Here is a 16,778-nt window from a genome sequence, read left to right as displayed (position 1 = left end):
TTACCTATGGGCAGGACATTGAGGAATTTCCCTGTATGTCAAAGAAGCTTCTCTTTTTTACAATAGATGGAGATTAGTACAGAGATCCACAACTGGTAAGAATGCATAGACTAAGTGCCAGAGGGGTGCCCTACCCAAACTGACACATCTGCAATGCAACCCCTCTACCTAAGTTTCAGAGGATGGAAACACTCAAAGAACCATAAGAATAAGATGGCTACTTCTATATAGTATACCATGTACATGATAGAGAAAAGCCTACCCATCATCTCCCAACAACATGATTGCTTAAACACAGCCAGCATATTGACACCACCAGATGACATTCCCATATAAGGAGAGAAATTCCAGGAAGTCATCTACTCATTTATTTGCTGATGTGTACAGTTAAATATTCTGACCAAAAGTACTTTTCTAGGGATGTCTCCCTTAATTTTAGGAATATATTTTTTTTGATTTTTTTCTTGAGACTTGCAAATATAATATTGTGCTAACAATGAGCTACATTGCTAACATAATAGATAAAAGTTTTTATTCCCAAATTATATATGCCATCTGTTTCTCTTTCTCTCTCTTTTCCTGTGTGTGCATGTGTGTATATGTATGTGTACATTTGTGTGTGTCATCTGTACTTAAAATAGTTTCTTTAGCACATATATTTAAAAGGAATGTTATAAAAATAAATTAAATGAAAATTTTTATGGAAAGAATAAAAATACCAAGATTGAAGTGGTCAATTGCATTATTAATAAAAATATTTCTGAAACAAAGTCATAAAATGTATGTTCAAAATTTCTGTTTATAGCATTGGTCATACTCATGAATGCTAAGAAACTGTGATTACTTACACAAGACCTGAACAAGAGCAAGTCAGTAAAAATCCCAGCATAACTGGGGCAGATGATCTGCATGGCTCAGCCCCTTACTGAGGAGTTATTGGCAATGGATAGATGGTAGGGCTGTTAGAATAATTCCCTTGAGTATGTGGCCACTGGTAGTTTTCCCATGCAAGAGCTGGGAGTTCCATGGCTGTGTGCACATGGGCAGAACTAAGTGAAAAAAAACCATATTTGGAGGTACGTGTTTGGGGGAATATTGGTTGAATTAGAGGAAGAAATGAGACAAATACTTCTTTATGTACCTGGATGAAATTATCAAAAATAAAGAAAATGCTTTAATAAGATAAGATATAGTCTGTATTTGAAAGTGTGATTTTAAAGTGTTTTACATTTAACTAAATTCAACTTATGCAATGTCCAATTACTAGTAATGTTATTTTTCAAAATATTGGTTTTTTTTCAGGACAGAGTTTCTCTATATGAACAGTCCTAGCTGTCCTGGAACTTGCTTTGTAGACCAGGCTGGCCTTGAACTCACTGAGATCCGCCTGCCTCTGCCTCTCAAGTGCTGTGATCAAAGGCATACCACCACTGCCTGGCCAAAATAGTGTTTTTGAAGCAACTTTTATTGTAAATTTAAAAAGAAAATATTCTCATTGTTGAGGTTAACAGGTCTAGAAATGTTTTTAATTAATGGTTCTTTGGTCAAATTGAATGTGTTGAAACAAAAGAGTACAAGAAGTACACGCAAATAAAGGACCAGAACTGGGGGAAAGAGACATAGGTGGATAAAAACAAAAATTAAAAAAAAAAAAAAAAAAACAACCAAGGAACAAAGAGGAAATAATGGGTTCTTCAGGAACCTGGAATCTGAAATCTTTATTTCAAGTTTCTAGGAACCCTTCTATTGTATTAAGTGTGACCTCATTACAGCACTTGTATTAAAACACATAACACCCAAATTACTCAGTCTTTTACTCAATGACTTGATTATTTCTTTGGGTTTATGCATTCAGTAACTGTTTAGGGCTGCTCTTACACCAAAGGAAGTCAAATTATGTGACAGTAGCCAGAATAAGATATATGAAAAGACATTATCTTTTAGCAAGGCAGACCTTCACATCTCCTTCTGACTTTTTTTCATTCAGACTGAACTAAATTTCCACTATTTTCCCACCATTTTTGTGTGATTATGAACTGGATTATTTCAAAGATAGAAGGTTTAATTTTAACTAGTGATCAGACTCATGAGAGGATCTGGGAGGAGTTGGGGAGAGGAAAACATGATCAAAATATAGTGTATGAAAAAAACTTAAACAAAAAGAGTTAGAACAAAATACATGCAAAACAACAAGAGACGTCTATAGACGTGATCTGGAATTTCATGTTGTCTTCTTCCAAAACTTCTAAATAATTAAACCATATTCACCTGCATTTGCAAATATCAAAATGTGTTTCACCCTGTATTCTTATTAAAAGACATGTTAAACTAATGGATTGTAGTTATTTGTGTCACATAATAATCTTGGAGGAGATGGGAATGGAGGGAAGAGGATTGGGGAAGGTAGGGGTGGGGGCGGAAGGGGGGAGGACAGGGGAACCCATGGCTGATATGTAAAATTAAAACACAAATATAATTTTAAAAAGGGGGGGGGGAAAGACAGCAAATCCACAAAAGCAAAAAAAAAAAAAAAAAAAAAAGAATAAAAAATAAATCTCTGGGAACATGGCAAAATTACTCTCAGAATTCTGTAAAGTTAAAAATCATTTCTATAAACCAAATAAAGAGAATTGATATTGATGTTACTCCCTTCTAAAGTGACCACAACTCCTCAGATTAGAACAATATGCATACATTTTTTTAAAAGAAGGTGATTCTTAGGCAATATGCTAGCTAGCAACTTCTCCTTTGATCTACAGTATAAATTTAGTATCAAGTCAATTCATTCATTACCATCAATAAATATAATCAAAGAAGCAGATTTCAAGCACAATATTAATAAAATTTAAAAGGTTATGTAAGGTTCTATGCCAAACATCATCAAATGTCAAAAAGCAAATAGGAGCTGGGTTTTGCCAATTCAAGGAAAATTTTGTAGATTAGTTCCTTATATGAAGTTTAAGATTAGTAGCAGGCAAGGACAGAAGACAGTGATTTGCATCGTATCTCTCTCTAACATGCATCATCATCATCTCTCTAATACGTTAATGACTGAAGGTGATGTTAAAAGTACTTTTAAGAAAATGGCTATCTAGTTCTTTGAGCAACTGTGAGCACTTTCAGAACCTCTAATTCTGTTTTGCATAGTTTTTGTGAATTCTGAGTACAACATACTTAAAATAGATAATTCACCATGACATCACACCAGTTGTCTAAATCCTTGTTGTCCCGATGACATGATTACATTGCAGAAGAATTAATTTTGTGGGGACAGATGAAATGGAAGATTCCTTGTCGGATCTGTTTGGTCTTCACACTATAGATGATGGGGTTGAGCACTGGTGGCACCATTAAGTAAATATGAGCCATGAAGATGTGGAGGAAGGGTGAGGAATGCTTGGCAAAACGATGGACAATAGACACCCCTATCATAGGCACATACAGAATGAGCACAGCACAGATGTGGGATGCACATGTGTTAAGTGCCTTAAGCCTGCCCTCACGGGATGCAATTCTTAACACTGAGTGAAGGATAAAAACATAAGTTATTAAAATACCCAAAGAATCCATGCCCCACAGCATAGTAATCACAACCATTCCATATATAACATTAAACCTTACATCAGCACAGGCAAGGCGGATCATGTCTTGGTGCAGACAATAAGAATGAGAAAGGACATGGGAGCAGCAGAAGGGAAAGTATGCCAGACGAACCAGGAGAGGGATGAGTGGAAGAGCACTCCGAAGCAAGGCTGCAATTCCAATCTTGGCAATAAGTTTTGGGGTGAGAATGGTAGCATATCGCAGGGGGTGGCAGATGGCCACATACCGGTCAAGGGCCATGGCCAGGAGTACAGATGATTCAGTGAAGGAAAAGGTATGAATCAGAAACATTTGGACCACACAAATATTGAACTGTATCTCTCGGGAAATGGACCACAACACCCTAAAAAGTGATACCATGGCAGGCAGGGACATGGCCATGTCAGTGAGTGAAAGCATGGCCAAGAAGTAGTACATGGGCTCATGGAGCCTTGGATCTGTCTTCACAATATGCAAGATGGAACAGTTGCCTGTTATTCCAACAATGTAGAGGAGGCAGAAAGGGATGGAAATCCAGTGGTGAAATTCCTCATAGCCAGGGATGCCTGTGAGGTAGAATGTGGAGGACATGATGTTGCTGGAATTTGAGGTTGCCATTGGGCTGACTGTTAGACCACAATCCAGTTCTACAGTTACTCTCTAATGGGAAAGGCATTGACAGGGCCAGGATCTGTATTTTAAGAAAAACAGGAGAAAAAGACAAAGTAAACAAAAGAGACTTTGGTGCTTATCTCCTTAAGCCATCCCAATCTTGTTTCCCTTTTCCTGGTGGCTGATGATTGTGGTCTGCCAATTAAAATATCTACTCTCGCCGGGCGGTGGTGGCACATGCCTTTAATCCCAGCACTGGGGAGGCAGAGGCAGGCAGATCATTGTGAGTTTGAGGCCAGCCTGGGCTACCAAGCGAGATCCAGGAAAGGCGCAAATTAAAAAAATAAAATAAAAATAAAATAAAATATCTACTCTCTATCCACCAAGTCCTTCATTTCTGCAGAATCACTCAACATCCCTTTAAACATGAATGAGCTTCCAGAGACATCAGCCTGATGGAGCACATACACACAAATTAAAGACTACAGTTTTAACTTAATAGTATCCAAAGACATGTTATTGACAGGCAGAGGTCATAATACACCATCATTTCTTTAGATGACTTCTGCAGAGATTGAAATTGGTTTGTTATCCTGTTAAATTTGATGTTTTCCTTCATAGCGATAGAGCACCATGGTATCTTTAGAAAAATCAAACAAGTTTGGGCCAGCACTGGTCTCATTCTTCCCCACCTATTCTCAGCTGTATAACTGATAATCTTGTTCTCTTCAGACAATAGACTCCAAACACGATTTGATTTCAAACTGTAACTGTTTCATTTAAAATTTTCCATACAATCTATTTTGCTTATTCTTTCTCTCCTCCGGCTCTTCCAAGAGCCTCCCCACCCCCCTTTCTCTTTCTTTAAAAACAAAACAAAACAAGTAAGAAACAAGAACATAAACAAAATAAAACACGTGCACGCACGCGCGCACACACACACACACACACACACACACACACACACAAGTAAAATAAAATAAAATAGATAAACACAAAGTCTGGTTTATTTTTGTTGTTGTTGATCAACAACACATAGGCACAGGGTCTGCCTTAGAGTATAGTTGATATAACCAATGACACTACAATGGAGAAAACTGGTTATCCCCATCCAGTAGGTATCAGTGGTAAATAGCTTTTGGGTTAGGGTGGGACTTTGTGTACACACTCCACCCCTTATCCCTGTTGGTATTTTGTCTGATGTGAGCCTGCACAGGTCTTATTAGAGTGTCACAGTCTCTAAATTTGGATTGTTACTCTGAAAGCTAATTACATAGTAAAATACATTTAATTGAAATAGTGTATAGTTTTCAAAGAAAACTTTACAACAAAGAGAAAAATACTAAATTTAAGAAAAATAGACTTGACTTTTTCCTTTATTGAGAAGCCGCTTCCTGGTAAACATTCTTTCTCTGGTTCTATATCACATTAGCTTGAATTATATTGTTGAAATGTAGATTCACTTTTTAATTATATATATATATATATACTGATTACTTTTCTATCTATACCAAAGTTGCCTCCATTATCAGCAGTGTTGTGCTATAAACCAAGGAGATACCGCATGCAAACCAGTGAAATTAGTTTCATATCAGACCATACATCTATTGTTTCTCATTGAACAAACATTCACAGCTGTAACTAAAAATAAATAAAACAAGAAAGGGTGTAAGTTAAATATATAAAATGATACTATAGATAGTAATCACAAAATGATGCTTCTGCTGCAGCTGAGGACAACAGAGACAAGGAGAAAAACTGATCTTTTGTTACTGCAGAAATTAAACATAGAGAAGAAATACAGCATCTTAATATAAAAGACTCATAAGTGGCCATTTCTCAAAGCGATATGGGCAGCTGTATTGGGAGAATTATCAATTTTATATCTATGACATCCAATGACTGCTAAACATTTATATATTAATCACATCTTAAATGTTTTCACTATTGTCAATTTCAACTGATAATTATGATATTCCTATTGAGGAACATTTCATTCTATCCAGTGCAGATAGAAAATTGTGCCCAGAGTGGAACACAAAGTTTCATTTAAACAAAGATGCAAATCCTTGAGACTTACTAAGCTATGAATCTGAAAATCTATGTTAGAGTCTGTGGCTACCCAAATATAGACATGTGATGTAGCTTGTCTACTTTCTAGCAACTAGTCCTCCTGTCAAGCTGTAGCAAGGCTTGCTTTGGACTGTTCACTTTCTGCTGCTTATGACCTATGATTTCAAATCAGTCCTCACAGACTTACCATCTGTCACTAGGATTAGTTTGTAAACTGCAATTCTTTATCTGTTAGGTTTGAAATCATCTCTTTACCTCCTGTAAGCAGCAAATCCAGTGACAAAGACCATGAGCCGCATTAGTCTTGGGCATCTTATAAAAGCCTTGTCAGTCTGAAAAGCTTGAGGCTAAAGGGAGACTTTTAGCATGCATGAATATCTAAGCTATTTTGTTCATGAGTATGCCCTTAACTGAATAACAACAACTACAACAACAACAATAATAATAATAACTTACCCTAAAACAGCTTCTTAGACTTTTACCTTCTACTTTGATAAATAAACTAATTTGCTTCTCAGGTTCTCAACTGTGTATTTCCATTTTCACTCACCTAAATATTTCCCTGATCTCTCACACTGGGTAGAATAATTTCTCTTATTGTGAGTGGCCATTCAATTCAACAAACAAATGGGATTAATTTATAAATCTTCCTACAGTCCTAAGAGACAGGAGGCCCCAAGATAAATGTAAGGGAGTGGCTGTAGCTACCTCAGTGCCAACATTTCCTTTCATGCCACTTCCCAAAGGCCTTTGTCTACTACTTCCAGAACTGAAGCACTATGTTGCTTTTTAGGAATAAGCTTTGGGATTTCTCAAATACTTAGTACCTCAGTATCTAGTAGAAATTGAATAATACTACATGAAATTAAATATTGAATTGCATCCAGAATATATAAGGATACTAAAGAATATTTAGATAGAGTATCTTAGTTACAGTTACTAATGCTCTGATGGAATACCATCACCAAAGTAACTTGGAAAGGAAAAGCTTTGTTTGTTTCATGCTTCCTCACCTCTGTTAATCACTGAAGAAGTCAGAACAGGAACTCAAAAAGAACAGGAACTTGGAGACAGGAGCTGATGCAGAGGCCATGGAGGACTGCTTTTTACTGGATTGCTCTTCCTAAGTTGTTCAGTTCACTTTTTATAATTTTGGGTTTTTTTGTTTTTGTTGTTGTTGTTTTGTTTTTTCGAGACACGGTTTCTCTGTGCAGTTTTACACCTTTCCTGGAACTCACTTGGTAGCCCAGGCTGGCCTCGAACTCACAGAGATCTGCCTGGCTCTGCCTCCCGAGTACTGGGATTAAAGGCGTGCGCCACCACCACCCAGCTTAGTTCACTTTCTTATAGAACCCAGGACCACCAGCCCAGGGATGGCCCCATCCACAATAGGCTCACCCCTCCTACACCAATCTCTAAATTTAAAAATGCCCTACAGGCTTTCCTGCAGCCACATCTTTTGGAGGCATTTTTTTTTTTTAATTGAGCTTCCCTCCTCTCAGATGATTTGAACTTGTGCTAAGTTGACACAAACCCAGCCAGCACATAGAGTAAGTTCCCTATATATTGTCAACAATATAGCTTTCTTAATGCCTGCTGGTTAATTATGTGTGTACCAGTCTTGACAGGTATACTACTAACTGATAGCCTTGAAGAGTACACTATTGACTGACAGCCTTGACAGATACACTACTGACAGCCTTGAAGGGTACACTATTTATTGACAGCCTTGAAGGGTACGCTATTTGTTAGTTATTATGGTGCTCTTACCCCTCGAGGAACACGACAAATCCACAGAAGAGCTGTTTATTAATAGAGGATAGAGGATAGAAGTGGCAGGCCTGTGTGAAGCACACACGTGAGTGAGGAGAGGAGAGAAGAGGAGGAGAGGAGAGAGAGAAGAGGAGAGAAACCTGTGCAAAATGGCGCCGGCTTTTTAAAGAGTGAGCCGCGCATGCGTACAGGACCACATGTGGCTACTCCACGCATGCGCATAGATTACATGGCCGCATGTGCTTTACGCAACCATGTAAAGCCACAGAGTCCTAGCCACGCGAGATGTTCTGACCTGGAAATGGCTATTTTGAACCGGAAATAATTAGGCGGTCCGCTGGGCAAACCCAACTGTGTGGACATGTTGTAATTTTCTATCACTATTAACTGACAGCCTTGACGTGTACACTACTGACAGCCCTGAAGGATACACTATTGACTGACAGCCTTGAAGGGTACACTATTGACTGACAGCCTTGACAGGTACACTACTGATTGATAGCCTGGATGGGTACACTACTGACTGATAAAAAATACTCATCAGGTTTAGTGTTCACTTTTCTTTTTTCTTCCAGCCCCCTCCCACTTTTATCCCCTTTTATAAAAGTAGCTTTTTTCTTATATAATATACCCAGATTATAGATTCCCCTCACTCTACTCCTCCCAGTTAGTTCCTCCCCACCTCCCCTCTCATCTGAATCCACACCCTTTCTGTCCCTCATTAGAAAATATTCAGGCCTCTATGGGATAATATAGTAAGATAAGATAAAATAAAAACTAACACTCTAATTTAACAAGGCCAACAGAAGGAAAAAAGCCCAAGAGAAGGCACAAAAAACTGAGACCCACTCACTGACACACTCACTCTGACCATCACAGTGAACACTACAACTGACCACCACAGCAACCACTATGGTTGACCATCCCATGGTAACCTCCACAGCTTACCATCCCAATGACCTCCACAGCTTACCATCACATGACCTCCATAGTTTACCATCACATGACCTCCACAGCTTACCATCCCATGACCTCCACAGCTTACCATCACATGACCTCCACAGCTTACCATCCCATGACCTCCACAGTTTACCATCCCATGACCTCCATAGCTTACCATCCCATGACCTCCACAGCTTACCATCACATGACCTCCACAGCTTACCATCACATGACCTCCACAGTTTACCATCACATGACCTCCACAGCTTACCATCACATGACCTCCACAGCTTACCATCACATGACCTCCACAGCTTACCATCACAATGGCCACCACATCTGACCAACTAAATACAGAAAACATATTTCTTATATTTTTGCTTTTGGGGTTCTGTTTCTCACTATAAGAATGTTTTGGTTACCCTAGGAAACCAGAAGTAATCTGAACCTGGCTTTGAAAAATAATTCTAGAATCAGTTTTGATCGAACATTTGACATTTACATAAATTCTCTCTTATGCATATTTTATTACAAATTATGGGGGAAATAGTTTCCCACTGGACTTGGATTATTTTGGACTTTTTAAATAGGTAGGATGATCATAAATGACATAAATTGTTCTCAGTCTTCAGTGTCATTTTTTTCTTTTTTTCTTTTCTTTTTTTTTTTACTGTGTCCTACCCTTTTCTTCTTTCTCAATAGTTGAGGATTTCCTCCCATAGGCACTGTTTATTTAGTTTGTAATCATGTTTTCTACAATGTTCTGTCTCCATGTGTTAACAGCTAATAATTAAATTCTAAACTGAAACAGTAGAAGGGGCTTTCCTGGCCATCTTTCCATAGCTCACATCAGGTGTTGGTTTTACTTCCAGTGTAGGATGCTGTATTAGAGCATCCTCTGTATGACTGTGCATGAGTATTCGGAGTGAAAGGAGGGAGAGAATATAAGACCATGTAATAGAAAAACTGAAAAGCTTGGAAAAATGGAAAGGTTATGAAGAGAAAAGTAAGAAACACCTCCAAGACCTGGCTTGGTGGTGGGGAAGCATGATAGAATTAAATATTACATCTGAGAGTTGTCAGGTAGTCCAATAACAACAGATAGTCCAGCCCACAGTTCTACAAAGTCTAAAATCTAGTGTATGTGGTGATCATAGGGGCTGGGGAGGTTAAACTGGGAAACATCTAACTTTCATAGTGGAGGAGGTTGCTAATTAGGTAGTTAGGAGGAAAAGTCATAAAGGGTTTCATCCTGCTGTAGACCTTAAGCACTACAATAACAACCTGTCAGGCAAGATACACCCCCTGGTGCAATAATGGCATGACTGTTCTGAAGTTACCAACTGTTTTCTGGTTGGAGCTGACTTCTATGCAGAAAGAAGTTATGAAACTATGGATTTATTCAAAGGCCCATGGCTGGGAGGTCAAATATGGTAAGAGCCACAATACCAGGAAGTCTATTTTGAAATAGTCTTTCTTAGAAATAGCAGCATAAACAAAACATGAACAATGGCAATATCAATAGATTTGTTAAAACAGAATGAGGGAGGGAATCTTACAGAGTACCAAATCTAGACAAAGAACTACAAGCAACAAATGACTGCTGGGAGGCAGAAAGTTGGCCTCTTGTCCTAATCCCCTCCCATTCCCATTATTCACCTTTTTTCTCCAAATTTGCTTTCAGTTTTTGACATCAGTCTTTCTTAAACAGTGACTTTCTGCCTTTAATATCAAAATACATAGGACATACATGTCATGGGAAAGGAAACAGGAAGAACACTAACACAAAGCTGTGATAGACTAGAAGACAACACAAAGTTTTACACTGCCAAATGCCACAGAAACCAAGTGTGATTTAGGCATAAGGTAGTGACGTGAAGGTGGGCAATAGGAACCATATTGAGAAGCACCTGTTGGCCATTTGAGATATTGTTAGCTAGAATCCACAGAGCTAAGTACTTTATAAAAGAATGTATACAGCTGAATTCAGATAAATATACTCTTTAATTTTAGTGATTCAATAATTACATAGTCTGTATTTGAAGCCAGATCTGTCTGAATTCAGATACTGACATTACCTTTTAAATTGGCTGTTAAAATTCAACACATATTGAAGTCTATTCATAATTCTGTTTCCTTATCTATTAAAATGTAATTTTCTATTACAATGGATTACTTAAAAGATAAAGAGAAAAAAGAGATTAAGAGAGAATAGGCACTTTCAAGCATTAACCCTACAGTCTCTCCAAAGTTAAGTTCTCAAAAGATAAATGTAACATTTTATTTGGTACTGTTTTTTTTTTTTAAATATACATTCAACAAATATTTCAAACATCAAAATAACCAGAAGACATTTGGGAAATGTCTTCATTAATTATCTTTAAAGATATTCATAATAATTACTCTTCCTAAAATTCATTTAGTTCTGGTTGTTTCAGAAAATTACCCTTATCTCAGTGGACCACTAATTGCTCTTTAAGTAACCTTCTTAATCAGATGAATGAATTGTAAGTCCAGCTGATATAAGCTGAATGAGCTTTGAATCTGTTTCTCATAGAATGTGGTCCTCTGGAGAACTGTTAGCTTTTAACATGGTTAAATAAGGGCAGAGAAGAGGAAGAGAGCTACACTTGCATTTGCATGGACAGAATGATGCAATCTTCAAAATGGTAATGTTTATTCTTTGAAGAACAGTGTTAAAGATAAGGATAAATATCATAGATACATTCTAAAAAGATTAGCCTTTAAATGCAGTAAATATAGTTACTTGCTAGCTAACTATGCTATATAGAATGATCAACAATCTAGTTAAGAGTTACAGTAGCATTTTAGCAGCTTCACCAGGACAGATCATGATGGCAGAGACAGTTGCATGCAGAGAACAAGTAGTTTTGGCCTCTTCAACACTAAAAAATGATCTGTCATATCAAGGCCTATAGTTAGAAAAGTGTCCTTTATTGAGATGATCAGTTGAGTAAGAACAAACAGGAAACCATGTTTCAAACAACCCAAACTGCTACATTCTCTTAGTTATCGTAATTGCCTTTAAAAAAAATAAATCAAAGACTTTTTAATGTCTTCATCATAAAGACATTTTGGATGTTTGTGATCACCAGTATACTTGTTTTGATTTAAATTCCCACTTCATACATATACCAAATATCATGGGTATTCACATACATAATAAATTTATACACATTTATCAGCTTGGAAATGTTAAATTAGTCAAAAAATATATATTTTTAAATATGTTTTTAGTATTCGGTCTGGTGGCACACTTCTGTAATCTAAACACTTGGGATGTAGAAGCAGGAAGATCAAGAGTTCAAAACTGTCCTAAATTTCTGCAGAGAATTTGAGGGCATCTTAGGTTATAAGACTCTGTCCCTAAAAAAGACTATTCAGTTGGAATGAATGCCAGACTAAAACCACGGGGTCATAAGTAATTATCCTTAACTGAAATTTAAAAAGCAGAGTGTTCATTTGTGTCTCCCTTTGTAGCACTTCATCAACATCAACCTGACTTCTGGTGTGAAATATGGAAGTGGAAACTCAGGAGTATGTTTTAACAGGTATCACTGCATTTTGTTTTACATAATTCTGAATATAATATGTGACAGGAAATATTAAGTTTAACTCAATGAAAACAAGTGGACCCTATAGTCCAAACAGGTGCAGCTCTTGCATTATCTATAGGATCTGAGTTCCTGTTTCATACCTGCATGCTGGAAATCAATATTTACTTTGCATAGCATTTCCAGCTAAGCATTAACATATGGGCATTCTAAAATGCTGTTTTGTTTTTCGTATTAGGAGAATCTAGGCATTACTCTCTTGCCTCAATTTGTATGAAAATGAGGACAAATATCATACATATGTGCAACCATCAAGAGAAGTCTAAGAGTTACTATTTTGTGCCAACTATGTTAAACATAATGGAAGTAAAGAAGGGCTGGATATATGGGGAATAAGTTGAAAGAGAAATTACATTTTCTGAAATTAAAGCTTAAAATAATGGGGCATATTAATTACGAAATTATACTTAATAAAAAAAGAGAATGTGTTAGAAAATACGTGTTAATTTTCAAATTTTAGAATACCTGGCACATTTTCTAGAAATTTTCAATTTTTATTTTGAAATTTTCAATTTAATTTTAATTTTCAAATTCTAGAAAACCTTCACATTTATACAGCAGTAGAAAATGTCTCTTGGGGATAAATTCTATGAAAGTATTGGCAAAGAAGGATTCAATTGACAGTCTGTGGAACAGGAATCCTTAGTTTAAAAGAGCATAGCATACACACACACACACACACACACACACACACACACACACTCACACTAACAAGAGGGAAAGAGAGAGAGGGTGGTGGAGATGGGGAGAGAGAGGAGAGAGGAAGATTTAGGTATGATTTAAGAAGGAAATGCAAACATCTAAAATTTCAAATTATTCCATTTATAAATCAGATGTTTCTGAGAATTAAACAAATTCTGAATATAAAATAGAATTGGAATTTTCTGTATCATATTTTGTCAAATAAATTTAGTGTTTCTTTAAAATATGAGATTCTTCTCTTGATTTACAATAAATTTTGGGTATCTGGGTATATGGTTTTACCCAATGTCACTAAGGATAGATTTTACACTCTAGTTCATTGGTTGTCAACTTTTCCAGCCCGGGTAACCCTTTAATATTGATCTTCATGCTGTGGTGATACCCAACCCTTTAATTATTTTTGTTGCTAGTTCATAACTGTAGTTAGAGTTTTCCTGCCTGGCCCAGTCAGGACAAATCTCTCTTACCCACCAGTCCCACAGTCGCTCAGACCCAACCAAGAAAGCACATAGAAACTTACATTGTTTACAAACTGTATGGCTGTGGCAGGCTTCTTGTTATCTACTTTTTCTATCTTAAATTAACCCATTTCTGTTAATCTATACTTTGCCACATGGCTTGTGGCTTACCAGTGTCTTTACATGTTGCTTCTCATGGCAGCGGCTGGCGGTGTTTCTCCAGCCTTCTACTTCCCAGAATTCTCTTCTCTCTTGTCCCGCCTATACTTCCTGCCTGGCTACTGGCCAATCAGAACTTTATTTACACAGAGCGATATCCACAGCACTTCCCCTTTTCTTTTTTTTCTTTTTTAAAGGAAGGTTTTAACTTTTACATAGTAAAATTACATATAACAAAACAATTATCAAGCAAGAATTACAGTTACAATATTAAAGAAGATTTCCTATCTATCTTATATTTGTGAGTCTAAAGTTTTATATCTAACTTATCTTGTATCATAACTGAGGAAATTATAACTATCTAGTCTTCAACCACATCAAAGACCTCAGAAGGATATAATATTACCTGAGAACCGGGAGAAGGATGTAAGCATTTTTCAGGAGTCTTGCAAGAGTAGACAGAGACAGCTGGCAGCCTGGACAGTCACCTAATGTTTCTTTGTAGAGTTGGGGCATCTGTCTTCAGCCCACAGGGCTAGAGTCTCTCGGTCACTTTTTTTAGTGTCCTGTAGAATGTCTGGCAGTTTCTTCTGCGAAGCAGGAACCTGAAGGACCATTTTGTCAAGCCAAGTTCAGGGGTCACCTTTCTATGGGTCTGGCACGTCCAGTTGATCAAGCAGTCCAGGCAAGAACAGTGTTTTGCCCAAATGGCTATTTTTGCCAACGTGAAGATAAACTCCATATGAAGTGTCTTCAATGCCCATTCTCCTCTCTGAAGTAAATAGGTGTTGCCAGGAGCAGCCATGTCTCACTGTCCAGAAAGTCTAAATTTTAAAAATATTTTAAATGCCATATTCTGTAGACCTTTGAAGTGTTTGAAGATTACCTATCTATCTGAAATATCACTGTATATACCTAGAAGACTTAACTAACATGGCTATGAGTATGATTATCATAGATGACTAGTTATTAATCTATCTTTAATTATCCATTACAATTTTAAATGAGCTGTACAAACATAATACCTTAAACAAGAGTAGAAATATACACAAAGTATAACAAAATTAACTTTAAGTTTGTATCAATAGACTAAAATCTATACCAATGTAAAACATTTTAAACAAGTTGTTGCTCTTTAGAAGTAAGTTCCTTGATCTACCCTTTCATCCTTTATATCTGTATCATTTCCCCTTTTCTTCTTTAGAAAGAGATCTCATTTATAATCAAACTGCTTTAAAGAAAAATATTGGTTTTTCTCTGTCCCACACCAGAGGGCTCTTCTGATTTGGGACATAAGAATCTCTTAACCTTTTTTTTTAGCAATATGTCTGGGTTTAGAGAAGGAGTGAGCCAATTCCATCTCCAAAGCCAGCTTGATAATTTTGGGAATGTGGGCGTAGTTTCTCTTACTACTTCCTGCTGGAGGGGGGCGCTGTATCTTATGGGGATACAAAGAAAATTTTAGGATTATAGGGTAGTCCATTAGGGTGAACCTCTGAGCCAGTTGCCTTTGAAACCATTCTGGATGTTGGATCATCTGGGCCATGGTGTCATCGGAGAACTTTCAGGTGGTCTTGGCTGATCAAACCTGATATATCTTAATCTGGAACAAATCCACAGCCTCTGGCTTTCTGTGGAAACAAAAGCAGAGACTCTTTTCCAAAGCAACATATCCATATATCCAAATTTTGAAGTCAAGTTACCTTTAAAATTTACGTATTTATTTAACTCAACAGCTTTTACGATCAAATCTTTTTCTGTAGTTAAAAATCCCAAAGATAAGACAAACCAGATTCTCTGTGTAATATCCATCTTTGTAAGATTGAAACGCCTCTGTGGCTGCTGGCTCCGCCCACCTCAGCTTCCCAACATGGCGGTGGTACAGTTTACCAAAAGCTCTGGGTCTGGAGCCACGTGTACCATCAACTATCAGAAGCAGTTCTATCAAAGCAGTGCATAGCCCAGAAACTTTTTTTCTTTTTTTATACTAGCAAAGGCTAAATCTACCACGCAGCAGAGTAAAGTACCACTTGTAGATTCCTCATTCCTGCCGCACTGCAGGTCAGACGCATACGCCAGGAACCCGCCATAGTAGCTCAAACAGGCAGGCTGCCGCTACCTTGAGAAAGACAACTAGGAAGCTGTTTTTAGCTCCGTTTTAGAATCTTTTTTCTCAGGTTTTAGGTGAAAATTCTTGCCAACACATTGGGCGCCATTTGTAGTTAGAGTTTTCCTGCCTGGCCCAGTCAGGACAAATCTCTCTTACCCACCAGTCCCACAGTCGCTCAGACCCAACCAAGAAAGCACATAGAAACTTACATTGTTTACAAACTGTATGGCTGTGGCAGGCTTCTTGTTATCTACTTTTTCTATCTTAAATTAACCCATTTCTGTTAATCTATACTTTGCCACATGGCTTGTGGCTTACCAGTGTCTTTACATGTTGCTTCTCATGGCAGCGGCTGGCGGTGTTTCTCCAGCCTTCTACTTCCCAGAATTCTCTTCTCTCTTGTCCCGCCTATACTTCCTGCCTGGCCACTGGCCAATCAGAACTTTATTTACACAGAGTGATATCCACAGCACATAACTGGGATTTTATTACTGGTATGAATTGTAATGTAGACGTCTGTGTTTTCCGATGGTCTTAAGCAACCTCTATAAAAGAATAGTTCATCCCAAGCGGTCATGACCCACAGGTTGAGAACCCACTGTTCTTGCTAAAGTTTGGGTAATGCTGTACTGTGAGTTTTTAGGATACCCTAGCTTAACTTCTCATTCATTTTCAGAATTGTTTGTAATAATCTTAGCAAACCATGCACACTGTACGAGGAGGACATCATCC

At 37.4% G+C, this 16,778-nt stretch overlaps 1 protein-coding gene across 1 annotated transcript; it reads right to left on the bottom strand.

Moving 5' to 3' along the window:
* Positions 1-3,240: 3,240 nt before the first annotated feature.
* On the bottom strand, positions 3,241-4,200 carry LOC118580650 (olfactory receptor 51G2-like). Its single transcript, XM_036182542.1, has one exon. It carries the CDS (start codon positions 4,198-4,200, stop codon positions 3,241-3,243), a length of 960 nt encoding a protein of 319 aa, XP_036038435.1.
* Between the last annotated feature and the right edge of the window lie 12,578 nt (positions 4,201-16,778).

Source organism: Onychomys torridus, chromosome 1 (assembly GCF_903995425.1).
Source record: "Onychomys torridus chromosome 1, mOncTor1.1, whole genome shotgun sequence".
Lineage (NCBI taxonomy): Eukaryota > Metazoa > Chordata > Mammalia > Rodentia > Cricetidae > Onychomys > Onychomys torridus.
The sequence above is the reverse complement of the archived record's forward strand: the minus strand, read 5'-3'. Positions and strand labels throughout refer to the sequence as shown.

What these genes read in the sequence shown, in the direction of transcription:
- LOC118580650 (XM_036182542.1), bottom strand. Translation starts at nt 4,200, where the DNA reads ATGGCAACCTCAAATTCCAGCAACATCATGTCCTCCACATTCTACCTC.